At 59.5% G+C, this 24400-nt stretch overlaps 1 protein-coding gene across 1 annotated transcript in view; it reads left to right on the plus strand.

Annotated features, from left to right (window-relative positions):
• The window catches only part of dhx34 (DEAH (Asp-Glu-Ala-His) box polypeptide 34), an 88012-nt gene that overhangs the window by 58265 nt on the left and 5347 nt on the right, over positions 1 to 24400 (plus strand). Inside the window, 5 exon segments of the mRNA XM_068024365.1 lie at positions 13391 to 13422; positions 13424 to 13475; positions 16993 to 17232; positions 20825 to 20998; positions 23580 to 23691. Coding sequence (XP_067880466.1) covers positions 13391 to 13422; positions 13424 to 13475; positions 16993 to 17232; positions 20825 to 20998; positions 23580 to 23691 — 610 coding nt within the window.

Here is a 24400-nt window from a genome sequence, read left to right on the forward strand (position 1 = left end):
GGACTGAGCGCTCTGCGCCGTGTGGGTCACTGTGTGGACTGACCGCTCTGCGCCGTGTGGACTGACCGCTCTGCGCTGTGTGGATCACTGTGTGGACTGACCACTCTGCGCCGTGTGGGTCACTGTGTGGACTGAGCGCTCTGCGCCGTGTGGGTCACTGTGTGGACTGACTGCTCTGCGCCGTGTGGACTGACTGATCTACGCTGTGTGGGTCACTGTGTGGACTGACCGCTCTGCGCTGTGTGGGTCACTGTGTGGACTGACCGCTCTGCGCTGTGTGGGTCACTGTGTGGACTGACCGCTCTGCGCTGTGTGGGTCACTGTGTGGACAGACCGCTCTGCGCTGTGTGGATCACTGTGTGGACTGACCGCTCTGCGCTGTGTGGGTCACTGGGTGGACTGACCGCTCTGCGCTGTGTGGGTCACTGTGTGGACTGACTGCTCTGCGCTGTGTGGATCACTGTGTGGACTGCCCGCTCTGAGCTGTGTGGATCACTGTGTGGACTGAGCGCTCTGCGCTGTGTGGATCACTGTGTGGACTGACCGCTCTGCGCTGTGTGGGTCACTGTGTGGACTGACCGCTCTGCACTGTGTGGATCACTGTGTGGACTGACCGCTCTGAGCCGTGTGGGTCACTGTGTGGACTGACCGCTCTGCGCCCTGTGGGTCACTGTGTGGACTGACCGCTCTGCGCCGTGTGGATCACTGTGTGGACTGACCGCTCTGCGCTGTGTGGATCACTGTGTGGACTGACCACTCTGCGCCGTGTGGGTCACTGTGTGGACTGACCGCTCTGCGCCGTGTGGGTCACTGTGTGGACTGCCCGCTCTGCGCCCTGTGGGTCACTGTGTGGACTGAGCGCTCTGCGCCGTGTGGGTCACTGTGTGGACTGACTGCTCTGCGCCGTGTGGACTGACTGATCTACGCTGTGTGGGTCACTGTGTGGACTGAGCGCTCTGCGCTGTGTGGATCACTGTGTGGACTGACCGCTCTGCGCCCTGTGGGTCACTGTGTGGACTGACCGCTCTGCGCCGTGTGGATCACTGTGTGGACTGACCGCTCTGCGCCCTGTGGGTCACTGTGTGGACTGAGCGCTCTGCGCCGTGTGGATCACTGTGTGGACTGACCGCTCTGCGCTGTGTGGGTCACTGTGTGGACTGACCGCTCTGCGCTGTGTGGGTCACTGTGTGGACTGACCGCTCTGCGCTGTGTGGGTCACTGTGTGGACTGACCGCTCTGCGCTGTGTGGATCACTGTGTGGACTGACCGCTCTGCGCTGTGTGGGTCACTGTGTGGACTGACCGCTCTGCGCCGTGTGGATCACTGTGTGGACTGCCCGCTCTGCGCTGTGTGGGTCACTGTGTGGACTGAGCGCTCTGCGCTGTGTGGGTCACTGTGTGGACTGACCGCTCTGCACTGTGTGGGTCACTGTGTGGACTGACCGCTCTGCGCTGTGTGGGTCACTGTGTGGACTGACCGCTCTGCGCTGTGTGGGTCACTGTGTGGACTGACCGCTCTGCGCTGTGTGGGTCACTGTGTGGACTGACCGATCTGCGCCGTGTGGGTCACTGTGTGGACTGACCGCTCTGCGCCGTGTGGACTGACCGCTCTGCGCTGTGTGGGTCACTGTGTGGGCTGAGCGCTCTGCGCTGTGTGGGTCACTGTGTGGACTGAGCGCTCTGCGCTGTGTGGGTCACTGTGTGGACTGACCGCTCTGCGCTGTGTGGGTCACTGTGTGGACTGACCGCTCTGCGCCGTGTGGGTCACTGTGTGGACTGACCGCTCTGCGCTGTGTGGGTCACTGTGTGGACTGACCGCTCTGCGCTGTGTGGGTCACTGTGTGGACTGACCGCTCTGCGCCGTGTGGACTGACTGATCTGCGCTGTGTGGGTCACTGTGTGGACTGACCGCTCTGCGCCGTGTGGGTCACTGTGTGGACTGACCGCTCTGAGCCGTGTGGATCACTGTGTGGACTGAGCGCTCTGCGCTGTGTGGGTCACTGTGTGGACTGACCGCTCTGCGCCGTGTGGATCACTGTGTGGACTGACCGCTCTGCGCCGTGTGGGTCACTGTGTGGACTGACCGCTCTGAGCCGTGTGGATCACTGTGTGGACTGAGCGCTCTGCGCCGTGTGGGTCACTGTGTGGACTGACCGCTCTGAGCCGTGTGGATCACTGTGTGGACTGAGCGCTCTGCGCTGTGTGGGTCACTGTGTGGACTGACCGCTCTGCGCCGTGTGGGTCACTGTGTGGACTGACCGCTCTGCGCTGTGGGGGTCACTGTGTGGACTGACCGCTCTGCGCCGTGTGGGTCACTGTGTGGACTGACCGCTCTGCGCTGTGTGGGTCACTGTGTGGACTGAGCGCTCTGCGCTGTGTGGGTCACTGTGTGGACTGACTGCTCTGCGCTGTGTGGGTCACTGTGTGGACTGACTGATCTGCGCTGTGTGGGTCACTGTGTGGACTGACCGCTCTGCGCTGTGTGGGTCACTGTGTGGACTGACCGCTCTGCGCCGTGTGGACTGACTGATCTGCGCTGTGTGGGTCACTGTGTGGACTGACCGCTCTGCGCCGTGTGGGTCACTGTGTGGACTGACCGCTCTGAGCCGTGTGGATCATGGTGTGGACTGAGCGCTCTGCGCTGTGTGGGTCACTGTGTGGACTGACCGCTCTGCGCCGTGTGGATCACTGTGTGGACTGACCGCTCTGCGCCGTGTGGGTCACTGTGTGGACTGACCGCTCTGCGCCGTGTGGGTCACTGTGTGGACTGACCGCTCTGAGCCGTGTGGATCATGGTGTGGACTGAGCGCTCTGCGCTGTGTGGGTCACTGTGTGGACTGCCCGCTCTGCGCTGTGTGGATCACTGTGTGGACTGACTGCTCTGCGCTCTGTGGGTCACTGTGTGGACTGACTGATCTGCGCTGTGTGGGTCACTGTGTGGACTGAGCGCTCTGCGCTGTGTGGGTCACTGTGTGGACTGACTGCTCTGCGCTGTGTGGGTTACTGTGTGGACTGACTGATCTGCGCTGTGTGGGTCACTGTGTGGACTGACCGCTCTGCGCTGTGTGGGTCACTGTGTGGACTGACCGCTCTGCGCCGTGTGGGTCACTGTGTGGACTGAGCGCTCTGCGCTGTGTGGGTCACTGTGTGGACTGACCGCTCTGCGCCGTGTGGATCACTGTGTGGACTGACCGCTCTGCGCCGTGTGGGTCACTGTGTGGACAGACCGCTCTGCGCCGTGTGGGTCACTGTGTGGACTGAGCGCTCTGCGCTGTGTGGGTCACTGTGTGGACTGACCGCTCTGCACTGTGTGGGTCACTGTGTGGACTGACCGCTCTGCGCTGTGTGGGTCACTGTGTGGACTGACCGCTCTGCGCTGTGTGGGTCACTGTGTGGACTGACCGCTCTGCGCTGTGTGGGTCACTGTGTGGACTGACCGATCTGCGCCGTGTGGGTCACTGTGTGGACTGACCGCTCTGCGCCGTGTGGACTGACCGCTCTGCGCCGTGTGGACTGACCGCTCTGCGCTGTGTGGGTCACTGTGTGGGCTGAGCGCTCTGCGCTGTGTGGGTCACTGTGTGGACTGAGCGCTCTGCGCTGTGTGGGTCACTGTGTGGACTGACCGCTCTGCGCTGTGTGGGTCACTGTGTGGACTGACCGCTCTGCGCCGTGTGGGTCACTGTGTGGACTGACCGCTCTGCGCTGTGTGGGTCACTGTGTGGACTGACCGCTCTGCGCTGTGTGGGTCACTGTGTGGACTGACCGCTCTGCGCCGTGTGGACTGACTGATCTGCGCTGTGTGGGTCACTGTGTGGACTGACCGCTCTGCGCCGTGTGGGTCACTGTGTGGACTGACCGCTCTGAGCCGTGTGGATCACTGTGTGGACTGAGCGCTCTGCGCTGTGTGGGTCACTGTGTGGACTGACCGCTCGGCGCCGTGTGGATCACTGTGTGGACTGACCGCTCTGCGCCGTGTGGATCACTGTGTGGACTGACCGCTCTGAGCTGTGTGGGTCACTGTGTGGACTGAGCGCTCTGCGCTGTGTGGGTCACTGTGTGGACTGACTGATCTGCGCTGTGTGGGTCACTGTGTGGACTGACTGATCTGCGCTGTGTGGGTCACTGTGTGGACTGACCGCTCTGCGCCGTGTGGGTCACTGTGTGGACTGACCGCTCTGCGCTGTGTGGGTCACTGTGTGGACTGAGCGCTCTGCGCTGTGTGGGTCACTGTGTGGACTGACCGCTCTGCGCCGTGTGGATCACTGTGTGGACTGACCGCTCTGCGCCGTGTGGGTCACTGTGTGGACTGACCGCTCTGCGCCGTGTGGGTCACTGTGTGGACTGACCGCTCTGCGCTGTGTGGGTCACTGTGTGGACTGACCGATCTGAGCCGTGTGGTTCACTGTGTGGACTGACCGCTCTGCGCCGTGTGGATCACTGTGTGGACTGACCGCTCTGCGCCCTGTGAGTCACTGTGTGGACTGACCGCTCTGAGCTGTGTGGATCACTGTGTGGACTGACCGCTCTGCGCTGTGTGGGTCACTGTGTGGACTGACCGCTCTGAGCCGTGTGGATCACTGTGTGGACTGACCGCTCTGAGCCGTGTGGATCACTGTGTGGACTGACCGCTCTGCGCTGTGTGGATCACTGTGTGGACTGACCGCTCTGCGCTGTGTGGGTCACTGTGTGGACTGACCGCTCTGCGCTGTGAGGGTCACTGTGTGGACTGACCGCTCTGAGCCGTGTGGATCACTGTGTGGACTGACCGATCTGCGCCGTGTGGGTCACTGTGTGGACTGACCGCTCTGCGCCGTGTGGACTGACCGCTCTGCGCTGTGTGGGTCACTGTGTGGACTGACCGCTCTGCGCTGTGTGGGTCACTGTGTGGACTGACCGCTCTGCGCCGTGTGGGTCACTGTGTGGACAGACCGCTCTGCGCCGTGTGGGTCACTGTGTGGACTGACTGATCTGCGCTGTGTGGGTCACTGTGTGGACTGACCGCTCTGCGCTGTGTGGGTCACTGTGTGGACTGACCGCTCTGCGCCGTGTGGACTGACTGATCTGCGCTGTGTGGGTCACTGTGTGGACTGACCGCTCTGCGCCGTGTGGGTCACTGTGTGGACTGACCGCTCTGAGCCGTGTGGATCACTGTGTGGACTGAGCGCTCTGCGCCGTGTGGGTCACTGTGTGGACTGACCGCTCTGCGCCGTGTGGATCACTGTGTGGACTGACCGCTCTGCGCCGTGTGGGTCACTGTGTGGACAGACCGCTCTGCGCCGTGTGGGTCACTGTGTGGACTGAGCGCTCTGCGCCGTGTGGGTCACTGTGTGGACTGAGCGCTCTGCGCCGTGTGGGTCACTGTGTGGACTGACCGCTCTGCGCCGTGTGGATCACTGTGTGGACTGACCGCTCTGCGTTCTGTGGGTCACTGTGTGGACTGAGCGTTCTGCGCTGTGTGGATCACTGTGTGGACTGACCACTCTGCGCTGTGTGGGTCACTGTGTGGACTGACCGCTCTGCGCTGTGTGGGTCACTGTGTGGACTGACCGCTCTGCGCCGTGTGGGTCACTGTGTGGACTGAGCGCTCTGCACTGTGTGGACTGACCGCTCTGCGCCGTGTGGGTCACTGTGTGGACTGACCGCTCTGCGCCGTGTGGGTCACTGTGTGGACTGACCGCTCTGCGCCGTGTGGACTGACCGCTCTGCGCTGTGTGGATCACTGTGTGGACTGACCACTCTGCGCCGTGTGGGTTACTGTGTGGACTGACCGCTCTGCGCCGTGTGGGTCACTGTGTGGACTGCCCGCTCTGCGCCCTGTGGGTCACTGTGTGGACTGAGCGCTCTGCGCCGTGTGGGTCACTGTGTGGACTGACCGCTCTGCGCCGTGTGGACTGACCGCTCTGCGCTGTGTGGATCACTGTGTGGACTGACCACTCTGCGCCGTGTGGGTCACTGTGTGGACTGAGCGCTCTGCGCCGTGTGGGTCACTGTGTGGACTGACTGCTCTGCGCCGTGTGGACTGACTGATCTACGCTGTGTGGGTCACTGTGTGGACTGACCGCTCTGCGCTGTGTGGGTCACTGTGTGGACTGACCGCTCTGCGCTGTGTGGGTCACTGTGTGGACTGACCGCTCTGCGCTGTGTGGGTCACTGTGTGGACAGACCGCTCTGCGCTGTGTGGATCACTGTGTGGACTGACCGCTCTGCGCTGTGTGGGTCACTGGGTGGACTGACCGCTCTGCGCTGTGTGGGTCACTGTGTGGACTGACTGCTCTGCGCTGTGTGGATCACTGTGTGGACTGCCCGCTCTGAGCTGTGTGGATCACTGTGTGGACTGAGCGCTCTGCGCTGTGTGGATCACTGTGTGGACTGACCGCTCTGCGCTGTGTGGGTCACTGTGTGGACTGACCGCTCTGCACTGTGTGGATCACTGTGTGGACTGACCGCTCTGAGCCGTGTGGGTCACTGTGTGGACTGACCGCTCTGCGCCCTGTGGGTCACTGTGTGGACTGACCGCTCTGCGCCGTGTGGATCACTGTGTGGACTGACCGCTCTGCGCTGTGTGGATCACTGTGTGGACTGACCACTCTGCGCCGTGTGGGTCACTGTGTGGACTGACCGCTCTGCGCCGTGTGGGTCACTGTGTGGACTGCCCGCTCTGCGCCCTGTGGGTCACTGTGTGGACTGAGCGCTCTGCGCCGTGTGGGTCACTGTGTGGACTGACTGCTCTGCGCCGTGTGGACTGACTGATCTACGCTGTGTGGGTCACTGTGTGGACTGAGCGCTCTGCGCTGTGTGGATCACTGTGTGGACTGACCGCTCTGCGCCCTGTGGGTCACTGTGTGGACTGACCGCTCTGCGCCGTGTGGATCACTGTGTGGACTGACCGCTCTGCGCCCTGTGGGTCACTGTGTGGACTGAGCGCTCTGCGCCGTGTGGATCACTGTGTGGACTGACCGCTCTGCGCTGTGTGGGTCACTGTGTGGACTGACCGCTCTGCGCTGTGTGGGTCACTGTGTGGACTGACCGCTCTGCGCTGTGTGGGTCACTGTGTGGACTGACCGCTCTGCGCTGTGTGGATCACTGTGTGGACTGACCGCTCTGCGCTGTGTGGGTCACTGTGTGGACTGACCGCTCTGCGCCGTGTGGATCACTGTGTGGACTGCCCGCTCTGCGCTGTGTGGGTCACTGTGTGGACTGAGCGCTCTGCGCTGTGTGGGTCACTGTGTGGACTGACCGCTCTGCACTGTGTGGGTCACTGTGTGGACTGACCGCTCTGCGCTGTGTGGGTCACTGTGTGGACTGACCGCTCTGCGCTGTGTGGGTCACTGTGTGGACTGACCGCTCTGCGCTGTGTGGGTCACTGTGTGGACTGACCGATCTGCGCCGTGTGGGTCACTGTGTGGACTGACCGCTCTGCGCCGTGTGGACTGACCGCTCTGCGCTGTGTGGGTCACTGTGTGGGCTGAGCGCTCTGCGCTGTGTGGGTCACTGTGTGGACTGAGCGCTCTGCGCTGTGTGGGTCACTGTGTGGACTGACCGCTCTGCGCTGTGTGGGTCACTGTGTGGACTGACCGCTCTGCGCCGTGTGGGTCACTGTGTGGACTGACCGCTCTGCGCTGTGTGGGTCACTGTGTGGACTGACCGCTCTGCGCTGTGTGGGTCACTGTGTGGACTGACCGCTCTGCGCCGTGTGGACTGACTGATCTGCGCTGTGTGGGTCACTGTGTGGACTGACCGCTCTGCGCCGTGTGGGTCACTGTGTGGACTGACCGCTCTGAGCCGTGTGGATCACTGTGTGGACTGAGCGCTCTGCGCTGTGTGGGTCACTGTGTGGACTGACCGCTCTGCGCCGTGTGGATCACTGTGTGGACTGACCGCTCTGCGCCGTGTGGGTCACTGTGTGGACTGACCGCTCTGAGCCGTGTGGATCACTGTGTGGACTGAGCGCTCTGCGCCGTGTGGGTCACTGTGTGGACTGACCGCTCTGAGCCGTGTGGATCACTGTGTGGACTGAGCGCTCTGCGCTGTGTGGGTCACTGTGTGGACTGACCGCTCTGCGCCGTGTGGGTCACTGTGTGGACTGACCGCTCTGCGCTGTGGGGGTCACTGTGTGGACTGACCGCTCTGCGCCGTGTGGGTCACTGTGTGGACTGACCGCTCTGCGCTGTGTGGGTCACTGTGTGGACTGAGCGCTCTGCGCTGTGTGGGTCACTGTGTGGACTGACTGCTCTGCGCTGTGTGGGTCACTGTGTGGACTGACTGATCTGCGCTGTGTGGGTCACTGTGTGGACTGACCGCTCTGCGCTGTGTGGGTCACTGTGTGGACTGACCGCTCTGCGCCGTGTGGACTGACTGATCTGCGCTGTGTGGGTCACTGTGTGGACTGACCGCTCTGCGCCGTGTGGGTCACTGTGTGGACTGACCGCTCTGAGCCGTGTGGATCATGGTGTGGACTGAGCGCTCTGCGCTGTGTGGGTCACTGTGTGGACTGACCGCTCTGCGCCGTGTGGATCACTGTGTGGACTGACCGCTCTGCGCCGTGTGGGTCACTGTGTGGACTGACCGCTCTGCGCCGTGTGGGTCACTGTGTGGACTGACCGCTCTGAGCCGTGTGGATCATGGTGTGGACTGAGCGCTCTGCGCTGTGTGGGTCACTGTGTGGACTGCCCGCTCTGCGCTGTGTGGATCACTGTGTGGACTGACTGCTCTGCGCTCTGTGGGTCACTGTGTGGACTGACTGATCTGCGCTGTGTGGGTCACTGTGTGGACTGAGCGCTCTGCGCTGTGTGGGTCACTGTGTGGACTGACTGCTCTGCGCTGTGTGGGTTACTGTGTGGACTGACCTGCGCTGTGTGGGTCACTGTGTGGACTGACCGCTCTGCGCTGTGTGGGTCACTGTGTGGACTGACCGCTCTGCGCCGTGTGGGTCACTGTGTGGACTGAGCGCTCTGCGCTGTGTGGGTCACTGTGTGGACTGACCGCTCTGCGCCGTGTGGATCACTGTGTGGACTGACCGCTCTGCGCCGTGTGGGTCACTGTGTGGACAGACCGCTCTGCGCCGTGTGGGTCACTGTGTGGACTGAGCGCTCTGCGCTGTGTGGGTCACTGTGTGGACTGACCGCTCTGCACTGTGTGGGTCACTGTGTGGACTGACCGCTCTGCGCTGTGTGGGTCACTGTGTGGACTGACCGCTCTGCGCTGTGTGGGTCACTGTGTGGACTGACCGCTCTGCGCTGTGTGGGTCACTGTGTGGACTGACCGATCTGCGCCGTGTGGGTCACTGTGTGGACTGACCGCTCTGCGCCGTGTGGACTGACCGCTCTGCGCCGTGTGGACTGACCGCTCTGCGCTGTGTGGGTCACTGTGTGGGCTGAGCGCTCTGCGCTGTGTGGGTCACTGTGTGGACTGAGCGCTCTGCGCTGTGTGGGTCACTGTGTGGACTGACCGCTCTGCGCTGTGTGGGTCACTGTGTGGACTGACCGCTCTGCGCCGTGTGGGTCACTGTGTGGACTGACCGCTCTGCGCTGTGTGGGTCACTGTGTGGACTGACCGCTCTGCGCTGTGTGGGTCACTGTGTGGACTGACCGCTCTGCGCCGTGTGGACTGACTGATCTGCGCTGTGTGGGTCACTGTGTGGACTGACCGCTCTGCGCCGTGTGGGTCACTGTGTGGACTGACCGCTCTGAGCCGTGTGGATCACTGTGTGGACTGAGCGCTCTGCGCTGTGTGGGTCACTGTGTGGACTGACCGCTCGGCGCCGTGTGGATCACTGTGTGGACTGACCGCTCTGCGCCGTGTGGATCACTGTGTGGACTGACCGCTCTGAGCTGTGTGGGTCACTGTGTGGACTGAGCGCTCTGCGCTGTGTGGGTCACTGTGTGGACTGACTGATCTGCGCTGTGTGGGTCACTGTGTGGACTGACTGATCTGCGCTGTGTGGGTCACTGTGTGGACTGACCGCTCTGCGCCGTGTGGGTCACTGTGTGGACTGACCGCTCTGCGCTGTGTGGGTCACTGTGTGGACTGAGCGCTCTGCGCTGTGTGGGTCACTGTGTGGACTGACCGCTCTGCGCCGTGTGGATCACTGTGTGGACTGACCGCTCTGCGCCGTGTGGGTCACTGTGTGGACTGACCGCTCTGCGCCGTGTGGGTCACTGTGTGGACTGACCGCTCTGCGCTGTGTGGGTCACTGTGTGGACTCAGCGCTCTGCGCTGTGTGGGTCACTGTGTGGACTGACTGCTCTGCGCTGTGTGGGTCACTGTGTGGACTGACTGATCTGCGCTGTGTGGGTCACTGTGTGGACTGACCGCTCTGCGCTGTGTGGGTCACTGTGTGGACTGACCGCTCTGCGCCGTGTGGACTGACTGATCTGTGCTGTGTGGGTCACTGTGTGGACTGACCGCTCTGCGCCGTGTGGGTCACTGTGTGGACTGAGCGCTCTGCGCTGTGTGGGTCACTGTGTGGACTGACCGCACTGCGCCGTGTGGATCACTGTGTGGACTGAGCGCTCTGCGCTGTGTGGGTCACTGTGTGGACTGACCGCTCTGCGCCGTGTGGATCACTGTGTGCACTGACCGCTCTGCGCCGTGTGGGTCACTGTGTGGACTGACCGCTCTGCGCTGTGTGGGTCACTGTGTGGACTGACCGCTCTGCGCCGTGTGGGTCACTGTGTGGACTGAGCGCTCTGCGCCGTGTGGGTCACTGTGTGGACTGCCCGCTCTGCGCTGTGTGGATCACTGTGTGGACTGACTGCTCTGCGCTCTGTGGGTCACTGTGTGGACTGACCGCTCTGCGCCGTGTGGGTCACTGTGTGGACTGACTGCTCTGCGCTGTGTGGGTTACTGTGTGGACTGACTGATCTGCGCTGTGTGGGTCACTGTGTGGACTGACCTCTCTGCGCTGTGTGGGTCACTGTGTGGACTGACCGCTCTGCGCCGTGTGGGTCACTGTGTGGACTGAGCGCTCTGCGCTGTGTGGGTCACTGTGTGGACTGACTGCTCTGCGCTGTGTGGGTCACTGTGTGGACTGACTGCTCTGCGCTCTGTGGGTCACTGTGTGGACTGCCCGCTCTGCGCCGTGTGGGTCACTGTGTGGACTGACTGCTCTGCGCTGTGTGGGTCACTGTGTGGACTGCCCGCTCTGCGCTGTGTGGGTCACTGTGTGGACTGACTGCTCTGCGCTGTGTGGGTCACTGTGTGGACTGACTGATCTGCGCTGTGTGGGTCACTGTGTGGACTGACTGCTCTGCGCTGTGTGGGTCACTGTGTGGACTGACTGATCTGCGCTGTGTGGGTCACTGTGTGGACTGACCGCTCTGCGCTGTGTGGGTCACTGTGTGGACTGACCGCTCTGCGCCGTGTGGGTCACTGTGTGGACTGAGCGCTCTGCGCTGTGTGGGTCACTGTGTGGACTGACTGCTCTGCGCTGTGTGGGTCACTGTGTGGACTGACTGCTCTGCGCTCTGTGGGTCACTGTGTGGACTGACCGCTCTGCGCTCTGTGGGTCACTGTGTGGACTGACCGCACTGCGCCGTGTGGATCACTGTGTGGACTGAGCGCTCTGCGCTGTGTGGGTCACTGTGTGGACTGACCGCTCTGCGCCGTGTGGATCACTGTGTGCACTGACCGCTCTGCGCCGTGTGGGTCACTGTGTGGACTGACCGCTCTGCGCTGTGTGGGTCACTGTGTGGACTGACCGCTCTGCGCCGTGTGGGTCACTGTGTGGACTGAGCGCTCTGCGCCGTGTGGGTCACTGTGTGGACTGCCCGCTCTGCGCTGTGTGGATCACTGTGTGGACTGACTGCTCTGCGCTCTGTGGGTCACTGTGTGGACTGACCGCTCTGCGCCGTGTGGGTCACTGTGTGGACTGACTGCTCTGCGCTGTGTGGGTTACTGTGTGGACTGACTGATCTGCGCTGTGTGGGTCACTGTGTGGACTGACCGCTCTGCGCTGTGTGGGTCACTGTGTGGACTGACCGCTCTGCGCCGTGTGGGTCACTGTGTGGACTGAGCGCTCTGCGCTGTGTGGGTCACTGTGTGGACTGACTGCTCTGCGCTGTGTGGGTCACTGTGTGGACTGACTGCTCTGCGCTCTGTGGGTCACTGTGTGGACTGCCCGCTCTGCGCCGTGTGGGTCACTGTGTGGACTGACTGCTCTGCGCTGTGTGGGTCACTGTGTGGACTGCCCGCTCTGCGCTGTGTGGGTCACTGTGTGGACTGACTGCTCTGCGCTGTGTGGGTCACTGTGTGGACTGACTGATCTGCGCTGTGTGGGTCACTGTGTGGACTGACTGCTCTGCGCTGTGTGGGTCACTGTGTGGACTGACTGATCTGCGCTGTGTGGGTCACTGTGTGGACTGACCGCTCTGCGCTGTGTGGGTCACTGTGTGGACTGACCGCTCTGCGCCGTGTGGGTCACTGTGTGGACTGAGCGCTCTGCGCTGTGTGGGTCACTGTGTGGACTGACTGCTCTGCGCTGTGTGGGTCACTGTGTGGACTGACCGCTCTGCGCTCTGTGGGTCACTGTGTGGACTGCCCGCTCTGCGCTGTGTGGGTCACTGTGTGGACTGACCGCTCTGCGCCGTGTGGGTCACTGTGTGGACTGAGCGCTCTGCGCTGTGTGGGTCACTGTGGACTGACTGCTCTGCGCTGTGTGGGTCACTGTGTGGACTGCCCGCTCTGCGCTGTGTGGGTCACTGTGTGGACTGACCGCTCTGCGCTGTGTGGGTCACTGTGTGGACTGACTGCTCTGTGCTGTGTGGGTCACTGTGTGGACTGACTGCTCTGCGCTGTGTGGGTCACTGTGTGGACTGACTGATCTGCGCTGTGTGGGTCACTGTGTGGACTGACTGCTCTGCGCTGTGTGGGTCACTGTGTGGACTGACTGATCTGCGCTGTGTGGGTCACTGTGTGGACTGCCCGCTCTGCGCTGTGTGGGTCACTGTGTGGACTGACTGCTCTGCGCTGTGTGGGTCACTGTGTGGACTGACTGATCTGCGCTGTGTGGGTCACTGTGTGGACTGACCGCTCTGCGCTGTGTGGGTCACTGTGTGGACTGACTGATCTGCGCTGTGTGGGTCACTGTGTGGACTGACCGCTCTGCGCCGTGTGGGTCACTGTGTGGACTGAGCGCTCTGCGCTGTGTGGGTCACTGTGTGGACTGACTGCTCTGCGCTGTGTGGGTCACTGTGTGGACTGCCCGCTCTGCGCTGTGTGGGTCACTGTGTGGACTGACCGCTCTGCGCTGTGTGGGTCACTGTGTGGACTGACTGCTCTGCGCTGTGTGGGTCACTGTGTGGACTGACTGATCTGCGCTGTGTGAATCACTGTGTGGACTCGCCGCTTCCTGTGCAGCTCCGTGTGGAATGACCAATCCTCCAATGTTGCAGGTGAAATCACAGAGGAGCACCAACTCCCGGAAGTCTACAGGAGCAGCGGCTTTACGAGATGGTCAACCTCAGGCGTCAGTTTAAGGTGAGGCGATGAACCAGAGAGTGAGATAGGAGTGTTTGATGGGGACAGTGTAGAGGGAGCTTTACTCTGTATCTAACCCCCGTACTGTACCTGTCCTGGGAGTGTTTGATGGGGACAGTGTAGAGGGAGCTTTACTCTGTATCTAACCCCCGTACTGTACCTGTCCTGGGAGTGTTTGATGGGGACAGTGTAGAGGGAGCTTTACTCTGTATCTAACCCCCGTACTGTACCTGTCCTGGGAGTGTTTGATGGGGACAGTGTAGAGGGAGCTTTACTCTGTATCTAACCCCCGTACTGTACCTGTCCTGGGAGTGATTGATGGGGGACAGTGTAGAGGGAGCTTTACTCTGTATCTAACCCCCGTACTGTACCTGTCCTGGGAGTGTTTGATGGGGACAGTGTAGAGGGAGCTTTACTCTGTATCTAACCCCCGTACTGTACCTGTCCTGGGAGTGATTGATGGGGGACAGTGTAGAGGGAGCTTTACTCTGTATCTAACCCCCGTACTGTACCTGTCCTGGGAGTGATTGATGGGGGACAGTGTAGAGGGAGCTTTACTCTGTATCTAACCCCCGTGCTGTCCCTGTCCTGGGAGTGTTTGATGGGGGACAGTGTAGAGGGAGCTTTACTCTGTATCTAACCCCCGTACTGTCCCTGTCCTGGGAGTGTTTGATGGGGGACAGTGTAGAGGGAGCTTTACTCTGTATCTAACCCCCGTACTGTACCTGTCCTGGGAGTGTTTGATGGGGGACAGTGTAGAGGGAGCTTTACTCTGTCTCTAACCCCCGTACTGTACCTGTCCTGGGAGTGTTTGATGGGGACAGTGTAGAGGGAGCTTTACTCTGTATCTAACCCCCGTACTGTACCTGTCCTGGGAGTGTTTGATGGGGACAGTGTAGAGGGAGCTTTACTCTGTATCTAACCCCCGTACTGTACCTGTCCTGGGAGTGTTTGATGGGGGACAGTGTAGAGGGAGCTTTACTCTGTATCTAACCCCCGTACTGTACCTGTCCTGGGAGTGTTTGATGGGGACAGTGTAGAGGGAGCTTTACTCTGTATCTAACCCCCGTACTGTACCTGTCCTGGGAGTGTTTGATGGGGACAGTGTAGAGGGAGCTTTACTCTGTATCTAACCCCCGTGCTGTACCTGTCCTGGGAGTGTTTGATGGGGACAGTGTAGAGGGAGCTTTACTCTGTATCTAACCCCCGTGCTGTCCCTGTCCTGGGAGTGTTTGATGGGGGACAGTGTAGAGGGAGCTTTACTCTGTATCTAACCCCCGTACTGTACCTGTCCTGGGAGTGTTTGATGGGGACAGTGTAGAGGGAGCTTTACTCTGTATCTAACCCCCGTGCTGTACCTGTCCTGGGAGTGTTTGATGGGGGACAGTGTAGAGGGAGCTTTACTCTGTATCTAACCCCCGTACTGTCCCTGTCCTGGGAGTGTTTGATGGGGGACAGTGTAGAGGGAGCTTTACTCTGTATCTAACCCCCGTACTGTACCTGTCCTGGGAGTGTTTGATGGGGGACAGTGTAGAGGGAGCTTTACTCTGTATCTAACCCCCGTGCTGTACCTGTCCTGGGAGTGTTTGATGGGGACAGTGTAGAGGGAGCTTTACTCTGTATCTAACCCCCGTACTGTACCTGTCCTGGGAGTGTTTGATGGGGACAGTGTAGAGGGAGCTTTACTCTGTATCTAACCCCCGTACTGTACCTGTCCTGGGAGTGTTTGATGGGGACAGTGTAGAGGGAGCTTTACTCTGTATCTAACCCCCGTACTGTACCTGTCCTGGGAGTGATTGATGGGGGACAGTGTAGAGGGAGCTTTACTCTGTATCTAACCCCCGTACTGTACCTGTCCTGGGAGTGATTGATGGGGGACAGTGTAGAGGGAGCTTTACTCTGTATCTAACCCCCGTACTGTACCTGTCCTGGGAGTGATTGATGGGGGACAGTGTAGAGGGAGCTTTACTCTGTATCTAACCCCCGTACTGTACCTGTCCTGGGAGTGTTTGATGGGGACAGTGTAGAGGGAGCTTTACTCTGTATCTAACCCCCGTACTGTACCTGTCCTGGGAGTGATTGATGGGGGACAGTGTAGAGGGAGCTTTACTCTGTATCTAACCCCCGTACTGTACCTGTCCTGGGAGTGATTGATGGGGGACAGTGTAGAGGGAGCTTTACTCTGTATCTAACCCCCGTGCTGTCCCTGTCCTGGGAGTGTTTGATGGGGGACAGTGTAGAGGGAGCTTTACTCTGTATCTAACCCCCGTACTGTCCCTGTCCTGGGAGTGTTTGATGGGGGACAGTGTAGAGGGAGCTTTACTCTGTATCTAACCCCCGTACTGTACCTGTCCTGGGAGTGTTTGATGGGGGACAGTGTAGAGGGAGCTTTACTCTGTCTCTAACCCCCGTACTGTACCTGTCCTGGGAGTGTTTGATGGGGACAGTGTAGAGGGAGCTTTACTCTGTATCTAACCCCCGTACTGTACCTGTCCTGGGAGTGTTTGATGGGGACAGTGTAGAGGGAGCTTTACTCTGTATCTAACCCCCGTACTGTACCTGTCCTGGGAGTGTTTGATGGGGGACAGTGTAGAGGGAGCTTTACTCTGTATCTAACCCCCGTACTGTACCTGTCCTGGGAGTGTTTGATGGGGACAGTGTAGAGGGAGCTTTACTCTGTATCTAACCCCCGTACTGTACCTGTCCTGGGAGTGTTTGATGGGGACAGTGTAGAGGGAGCTTTACTCTGTATCTAACCCCCGTGCTGTACCTGTCCTGGGAGTGTTTGATGGGGACAGTGTAGAGGGAGCTTTACTCTGTATCTAACCCCCGTGCTGTCCCTGTCCTGGGAGTGTTTGATGGGGGACAGTGTAGAGGGAGCTTTACTCTGTATCTAACCCCCGTACTGTACCTGTCCTGGGAGTGTTTGATGGGGACAGTGTAGAGGGAGCTTTACTCTGTATCTAACCCCCGTGCTGTACCTGTCCTGGGAGTGTTTGATGGGGGACAGTGTAGAGGGAGCTTTACTCTGTATCTAACCCCCGTACTGTCCCTGTCCTGGGAGTGTTTGATGGGGGACAGTGTAGAGGGAGCTTTACTCTGTATCTAACCCCCGTACTGTACCTGTCCTGGGAGTGTTTGATGGGGGACAGTGTAGAGGGAGCTTTACTCTGTATCTAACCCCCGTGCTGTACCTGTCCTGGGAGTGTTTGATGGGGACAGTGTAGAGGGAGCTTTACTCTGTATCTAACCCCCGTACTGTACCTGTCCTGGGAGTGTTTGATGGGGGACAGTGTAGAGGGAGCTTTACTCTGTATCTAACCCCCGTGCTGTACCTGTCCTGGGAGTGTTTGATGGGGACAGCGTAGAGGGAGCTTTACTCCGTATCTAACCCCCGTACTGTACCTGTCCTGGGAGTGTTTGATGGGGACAGTGTAGAGGGAGCTTTACTCTGTATCTAACCCCCGTACTGTACCTGCCCTGGGTTGAAAAGATGATGATGTTTTGTGCGCTGCAGACCTTGTTGAAAGACCATGGCCTATTGAGGGAGGAGCGCGTCCCGGACATGGGAAGCTACCACCGGCAACGTCGCCACCGGGAGCGGCGGGAGCTGCGGCAGATGAAGCGGCGACACGAGGAGCAGGACGGGCGCCGGCGCAAGTTGCTGCGGCTGGAGGAGGAGGAGGAGGAGCGGTGCTCGTCGGAGGATGAGGGGCCGAGTGGTCCCGGCCAAGAGGAACGTGTGGTGGACATCCAGGTTTGTGCTGGAGGGCAGAGGAGATGTTAACTCAATTACGTCCTCCTGTTCCTGTGTAACAGGCTTGAGGGGCTGAATGGACCTCCTCCTGTTCCTGTGTAACAGGCTCGAGAGGGGCTGAATGGGCCTCCTCCTGTTCCTGTGTAACAGTCTTGAGGGGCTGAATGGCCTCCTCCTGTTCCTGTGTAACAGGCTCGAGGAGGGGCTGAATGGACCTCCTCCTGTTCCTGTGTAACAGCCTTGAGGGGCTGAATGGACCTCCTCCTGTTCCTATGTAACAGTCTTGAGGGGCTGAATGGACCTCCTCCTGTTCCTGTGTAACAAGCTCGAGAGGGGCTGAATGGGCCTCCTCCTGTTCCTGTGTAACAGTCTTGAGGGGCTGAATGGACCTCCTCCTGTTCCTGTGTAACAGTCTTGAGGGGCTGAATGGACCTCCTCCTGTTCCTGTGTAACAGGCTCGAGAGGGGCTGAATGGGCCTCCTCCTGTTCCTGTGTAACAGGCTTGAGGAGGGGCTGAATGGGCCTCCTCCTGTTGCTGTGTAATAGGCTCGAGGAGGGGCTGAATGGCCTCCTGTTCCTGTGCAACAGGCTCGAGGAGGGGCTGAATGGCCTCCCCCTGTTACTGTGTAATAGGCTCGAGAGGGGCTGAATGGCCTTCTCCTGTTCCTGTGTAACAGGCTCGAGGAGGGCTGAATGGGCCTCCTCCTGTTCCTGTGTAACAGGCTCGAGGAGGGGCTGAATGGCCTCCCCCTGTTCCTCTAACAGGCTCGAGGAGAGGCTGAATGGGCCTCCTCCTGTTCCTGTGTAACAGGCTCGAGGAGGGGCTGAATGGCCTCCTCCTGTTCCTGTGTAACAGGCTCGAGGAGGGCTGAATGGGCCTCCTCCTGTTCCTGTGTAACAGGCTCGAGGGGCTGAATGGCCTCCTCCTGTTCCTGTGTAACAGTCTCGAGGGGCTGAATGGCCTCCTCCTGTTCCTTTGTAACAGGCTAGAGAGGGTCTGAATGGGCCTCCTCCTGTTCCAGTGTAACAGGCTCGAGGGGCTGAATGGCCTCCTCCTGTTCCTTTGGAACAGGCTAGAGAGGGTCTGAATGGACCTCCTCCTGTTCCTGTGTAACAGGCTCGAGGGGCTGAATGGCCTCCTCCTGTTCCTGTGTAACAGGCTCGAGGGGCTGAATGGCCTCCTCCTGTTCCTTTGTAACAGGCTAGAGAGGGTCTGAATGGGCTTCCTCCTGTTCCTGTGTAACAGGCTCGAGGGGCTGAATGGCCTCCTCCTATTCCTGTGTAACAGGCTAGAGAGGGTCTGAATGGGCCTCCTCCTCTTCCTGTGTAACAGGCTCGAGAGGGGCTGAATGGCCTCCTCCTGTTCCTGTGTAACAGGCTCGAGAGGGGCTGAATGGGCCTCCTCCTGTTCCTGTGTAACAGCCTCGAGAGGGGCTGAATGGCCTCCTCCTATTCCTGTGTAACAGGCTAGAGAGGGTCTGAATGGGCCTCCTCCTCTTCCTGTGTAACAGGCTCGAGAGGGGCTGAATGGCCTCCTCCTGTTCCTGTGTAACAGGCTCGAGAGGGGCTGAATGGGCCTCCTCCTGTTCCTGTGTAACAGCCTCGAGAGGGGCTGAATGGCCTCCTCCTGTTCCTGTGTAACAGGCGAGAGAGGGTCTGAATGGACCTCCTCCTGTTCCTGTGTAACAGGCTCGAGGGGCTGAATGGCCTCCTCCTGTTCCTGTGTAACAGGCTCGAGGGGCTGAATGGGCCTCCTCCTGTTCCTGTGTAACAGCCTCGAGAGGGGCTGAATGGCCTCCTCCTATTCCTGTGTAACATGCTAGAGAGGGTCTGAATGGGCCTCCTCCTGTTCCTGTGTAACAGGCTCGAGAGGGGCTGAATGGCCTCCTCCTGTTCCTGTGTAACAGACTCGAGAGGGGCTGAATGGCCTCCTCCTGTTCCTGTGTAACAGGCTCGAGACGGGCTGAATGGCCTCCTCCTGTTCCTGTGTAACAGGCTCGAGGGGCTGAATGGGCCTCCTCCTGTTCCTGTGTAACAGGCTCGATAGGGGCTGAATGGGCCTCCTCCTGTTCCTGTGTAACAGGCTCGAGGGGCTGAATGGCCTCCTCCTGTTCCTTTGTAACAGGCTAGAGAGGGTCTGAATGGACCTCCTCCTGTTCCAGTGTAACAGGCTAGAGAGGGTCTGAATGGACCTCCTCCTGTTCCTGTGTAACAGGCGCGAGGGGCTGAATGGCCTCCTCCTGTTCCTGTATAACAGGCTCGAGGGGCTGAATGGGCCTCCTCCTGTTCCTGTGTAACAGGCTCGAGGGGCTGAATGGCCTCCTCCTGTTCCTTTGTAACAGGCTAGAGAGGGGCTGAACGGGCCTCCTCCTGTTCCTGTGTAACAGGCTCGAGGGGCTGAATGGCCTCCTGTTCCTTTGTAACAGGCTAGAGAGGGTCTGAATGGGCCTCCTCCTCTTCCTGTGTAACAGGCTCGAGAGGGGCTGAATGGGCCTCCTCCTGTTCCTGTGTAACAGGCTCGAGAGGGGCTGAATGGGCCTCCTCCTGTTCCTGTGTAACAGGCTCGAGAGGGGCTGAATGGCCTCCTCCTGTTCCTGTGTGACAGGCTCGAGGGGCTGAATGGGCCTCCTCCTGTTCCTGTGTAACAGGCTCGAGGGGCTGAATGGCCTCCTCCTGTTCCTTTGTAACAGGCTAGAGAGGGGCTGAACGGGCCTCCTCCTGTTCCTTTGTAACAGGCTCGAGGGGCTGAATGGCCTCCTCCTGTTCCAGTGTAACAGGCTAGAGAGGGTCTGAATGGACCTCCTCCTGTTCCTGTGTAACAGGCGCGAGGGGCTGAATGGCCTCCTCCTGTTCCTGTATAACAGGCTCGAGGGGCTGAATGGGCCTCCTCCTGTTCCTGTGTAACAGGCTCGAGGGGCTGAATGGCCTCCTCCTGTTCCTTTGTAACAGGCTAGAGAGGGGCTGAACGGGCCTCCTCCTGTTCCTGTGTAACAGGCTCGAGGGGCTGAATGGCCTCCTGTTCCTTTGTAACAGGCTAGAGAGGGTCTGAATGGGCCTCCTCCTGTGTAACAGCCTCGAGAGGGGCTGAATGGCCTCCTCCTATTCCTGTGTAACAGGCTAGAGAGGGTCTGAATGGGCCTCCTCCTCTTCCTGTGTAACAGGCTCGAGAGGGGCTGAATGGCCTCCTCCTGTTCCTGTGTAACAGGCTCGAGAGGGGCTGAATGGGCCTCCTCCTGTTCCTGTGTAACAGGCTCGAGAGGGGCTGAATGGGCCTCCTCCTGTTCCTGTGTAACAGGCTCGAGAGGGGCTGAATGGACCTCCTCCTGTTCCTGTGTAACAGGCTCGAGAGGGGCTGAATGGGCCTCCTGTTCCTGTGTAACAGGCTCGAGGAGGGGCTGAATGGCCTCCTCCTGTTCCTGTGTAACAGGCTCGAGACGGGCTGAATGGTCCTCCTCCTGTTCCTGTGTAACAGACTCGAGAGGGGCTGAATGGCCTCCTCCTGTTCCTGTGTAACAGGCTCGAGAGGGGCTGAATGGCCTCCTCCTGTTCCTGTGTAACAGGCTGTATAATTCTGTGTGTTCCCTCCCCACAGGATGTGAAGTTTAAGCTGAGGAATGATGTCGAGGAGTTACACGCTGCCGCCCGCTGCTCCCGGGACCTGGGCCCTCGTCGCTTCCACCTCCTCAAGCTGCTGGTGTGCCGGGGCCTCTACCCGCAGCTGGCAGTGCCCGACGAGTACAACACCTGCCGCAAGGACTCCGAACAGGTAGCATGGGGCCACGGACGCTCCCCCATCACCAAACCCTGGGGTGGGGGCGGTGGTCGGACACCAGGGAGAGGGGGCAGGGCTCACAAATTGGCAGCAGGGTATCCTTCCTCCCTCCTTTTCTCTCTCCCACTGTCTCTCCAATGAGAAGTCGGGACCCGAACGAACATCGTGCCTGGTACAGGACTGTGCGAAATGTTCCTAAAATCTTCCATTTATTCTGTTAGCTGTGTCAGTGTCTCTCTGTGTAACCCCCACATCCCCTCCACCCCCCACCCGCCCACTCAAATCAGGATGTTGTGGGTTTGGGCCTCATTATCCTGGCCGCACACTCTGCTGGTGCTCGTACTGAGGGAGGGCCGCACTGTCGGAGGGTCAGTACTGAGGGAGGGCCGCACTGTCGGAGGGTCAGTACCGAGGGAGCACCGCACTGTCGGAGGGTCAGTACCAAGGGAGCGCCGCACTGTCGGAGGGTCAGTACAACGAGGGAGCGCCGCACTGTCGGAGGGTCAGTACTGAGGGAGGGCCGCACTGTCGGAGGGTCAGTACTGAGGGAGTGCCGCACACTCTGCTGGTGCTCGTACTGAGGGAGTGCCGCACTGTCGGAGGGTCAGTACTGAGGGAGGGCCGCACTGTCGGAGGGTCAGTACCGAGGGAGCGCCGCACTGTCGGAGGGTCAGTACTGAGGGAGCACCGCACTGTCGGAGGGTCAGTACTGAGGGAGCGCCGCACTGTCGGAGGGTCAGTACTGAGGGAGGGCCGCACTGTCGGAGGGTCAGTACTGAGGGAGTGCCGCACACTCTGCTGGTGCTCGTACTGAGGGAGGGCCGCACTGTCGGAGGGTCAGTACCGAGGGAGCGCCACACTGTCGGAGAGTCAGTACCGAGGGAGCGCCGCACTGTCGGAGGGTCAGTACTGAGGGAGCGCCGCACTGTCGGAGGGTCAGTACCGAGGGAGCACCGCACTGTCGGAGGGTCAGTACCAAGGGAGCGCCGCACTGTCGGAGGGTCAGTACAACGAGGGAGCGCCGCACTGTCGGAGGGTCAGTAACGAGGGAGCGCCGCACTGTCGGAGGGTCAGTACTGAAGGGGTGCCACGCACTGTCGGAGGGTCAGTACCGAGGGAGCACCGCACTGTCGGAGGGTCAGTACTGAAGGGGTGCCACGCACTGTCGGAGGGTCAGTACCGAGGGAGCACCGCACTGTCGGAGGGTCAGTACTGAGGGGGTGCCACGCACTGTCGGAGGGTCAGCACCGAGGGAGCGCCGCGCTGTTGGAGGGTCAGTACCGAGGGAGCGCCGCGCTGTCGGAGGGTCAGTACCGAGGGAGCACCGCACTGTCAGAGGGTCAGTACCGAGGGAACATTCTGAGATGGTGAAAGGCTCTGAGAAATGCTTGTTAGTTGAGATTGATCTGCTCTCTGTCTCTGGGGGAGGGGGAGCCCTGGCAAACTTTCCATCTGCTCTTCTGATCTGGATTCCAGCAATGCGCCCTCTCTCCCTACCCCTCTCTCTTTATTCAGTCTCTGCGTGTGGTTATGCCAGCATTTATTGCCCATCCCTAATTGCCCTTGAGAAGGTGGTGGTGAGCTGCCTTCTTGAACCGCTGCAGTCCGTGTGGGGTAGGTATACCCACAGTGCTGTTAGGAAGGGAGTTCCAGGATTTTGACCCAGTGACAGTGAAGGAACGGCGATATAGTTCCAAGTCAGGATGGTGTGTGACTTGGAGGGGAACTTGCAGGTGGTGGTGTTCCCATGCGTCTGCTGCCCTTGTCCTTCTAGTTGGTAGAGGTCGCGGGTTTGGAAGGTGCTGTTTAAGGAGCCTTGGTGCATTGTTGCAGTGCATCTTGTAGATGGTACACACTGCTGCCACTGTGCGTCGGTGGTGGAGGGAGTGAATGTTTGTGGATGGGGTGTTGATCAAGCGGGCTGCTTTGTCCTGGATGGTGTCGAGCTTCTTGAGTGTTGTTGGAGCTGCACCCATCCAGGCAAGTGGAGAGTATTCCATCACACTCCTGACTTGTGCTTTGTAGATGGTGGACAGACTTTGGGGAGTCAGGAGGTGAGTTATTTGCTGCAGGATTCCCAGCCTCTGACCTGCTCTTGTAGCCACGGCACTTGTGTGTCATAGAGTTATACAACACAGAAACAGGCCCTTCGGCCCATCGTGTCTGTGTCAGCTGTGTGGCACGAATGTTACTTGCCACTTATCAGCCCAAGCCTGGATATTGTCCAGGTCTTGCTGCATTTCTACACAGACTGCTTCTGTCAGTGTTGCACCATCTTGTGAAGGTTTTCCTCCCTCCCTCTTTGAGCTCGCTCCCTTCTTCCGTCACAATGTAAAGCTGCTCAGATCTTCTCCCCGACCACCTTCACCCCTCGACAGGTCAGCCAGTTCGTCACGGTCAGTGTAGCTCCCTTTCCTTCACACAAACTGCTTGTACAGCCACCTGTCTCAAATCTGTCTCTGTGTCTCTATGTGTGTGGGGGTCTCTCTCTCTGTCTCTGTCTCTTTCATGTGTGTCTCTTGCTCTCTGTCTGTCTCTCTCTCACTCACTCACTCTGTCTCTCGTGCTCTTACAGATTTTCCACACAAAGAACAAACAGGGGTTGATCCTACATCCGACCAGTGTCTTTGCGAGCAAACCCACGTTACTGCATCCCAAAGAAGATAAAGAAGATGGACATGTGCAGGGTAGGTAATGCACAGGGGCACCAGCCATCAGCTGATAATGGGGCACGGCTGCTATTCCCAGGGCAATCACTCTCCACTTTGGTTCCTTAGTCTGTTTCACTCACATCGAGCACTGAACGAGGTGTGGAGAATGTATTCTTCACACTGTCCCCATCAAACACTCCCCAGGACAGGTACAGTATAGGGGTTAGATACAGAGTAAAGCTCCCTCTACACTGTCCCCATCAAACACTCCCAGGACAGGTACAGTACAGGGGTTAGATACAGAGTAAAGCTCCCACTACACTGTCCCCATCAAACACTCCCAGGACAGGTACAGTACAGGGGTTAGATACAGAGTAAAGCTCCCTCTACACTGTCCCCATCAAACACTCCCCAGGACAGGTACAGTACAGGGGTTAGATACAGAGTAAAGCTCCCTCTACACTGTCCCCATCAAACACTCCCAGGACAGGTACAGTATAGGGGTTAGATACAGAGTAAAGCTCCCTCTACACTGTCCCCATCAAACACTCCCAGGACAAGTAGAGCACAGGGAGAGACCAGACTGGATTCAAGCCGGGGTCTCAGATTAAAGGTCATTATGTGATGTTACTGTGAGACAGGAAACCCGCCATGCGAGGCCCCCAACTTCCCTCTCAGGTGGATGTAAAGGATCCCACGGCCACTACTGGAGAAGGAGTGGAATGTTGGGGAGGGGGGGGAGCAG

Source organism: Heterodontus francisci, chromosome 49 (genome assembly GCF_036365525.1).
Source record: "Heterodontus francisci isolate sHetFra1 chromosome 49, sHetFra1.hap1, whole genome shotgun sequence".
In the NCBI taxonomy this organism is placed as follows: Eukaryota; Metazoa; Chordata; class Chondrichthyes; order Heterodontiformes; family Heterodontidae; genus Heterodontus; species Heterodontus francisci.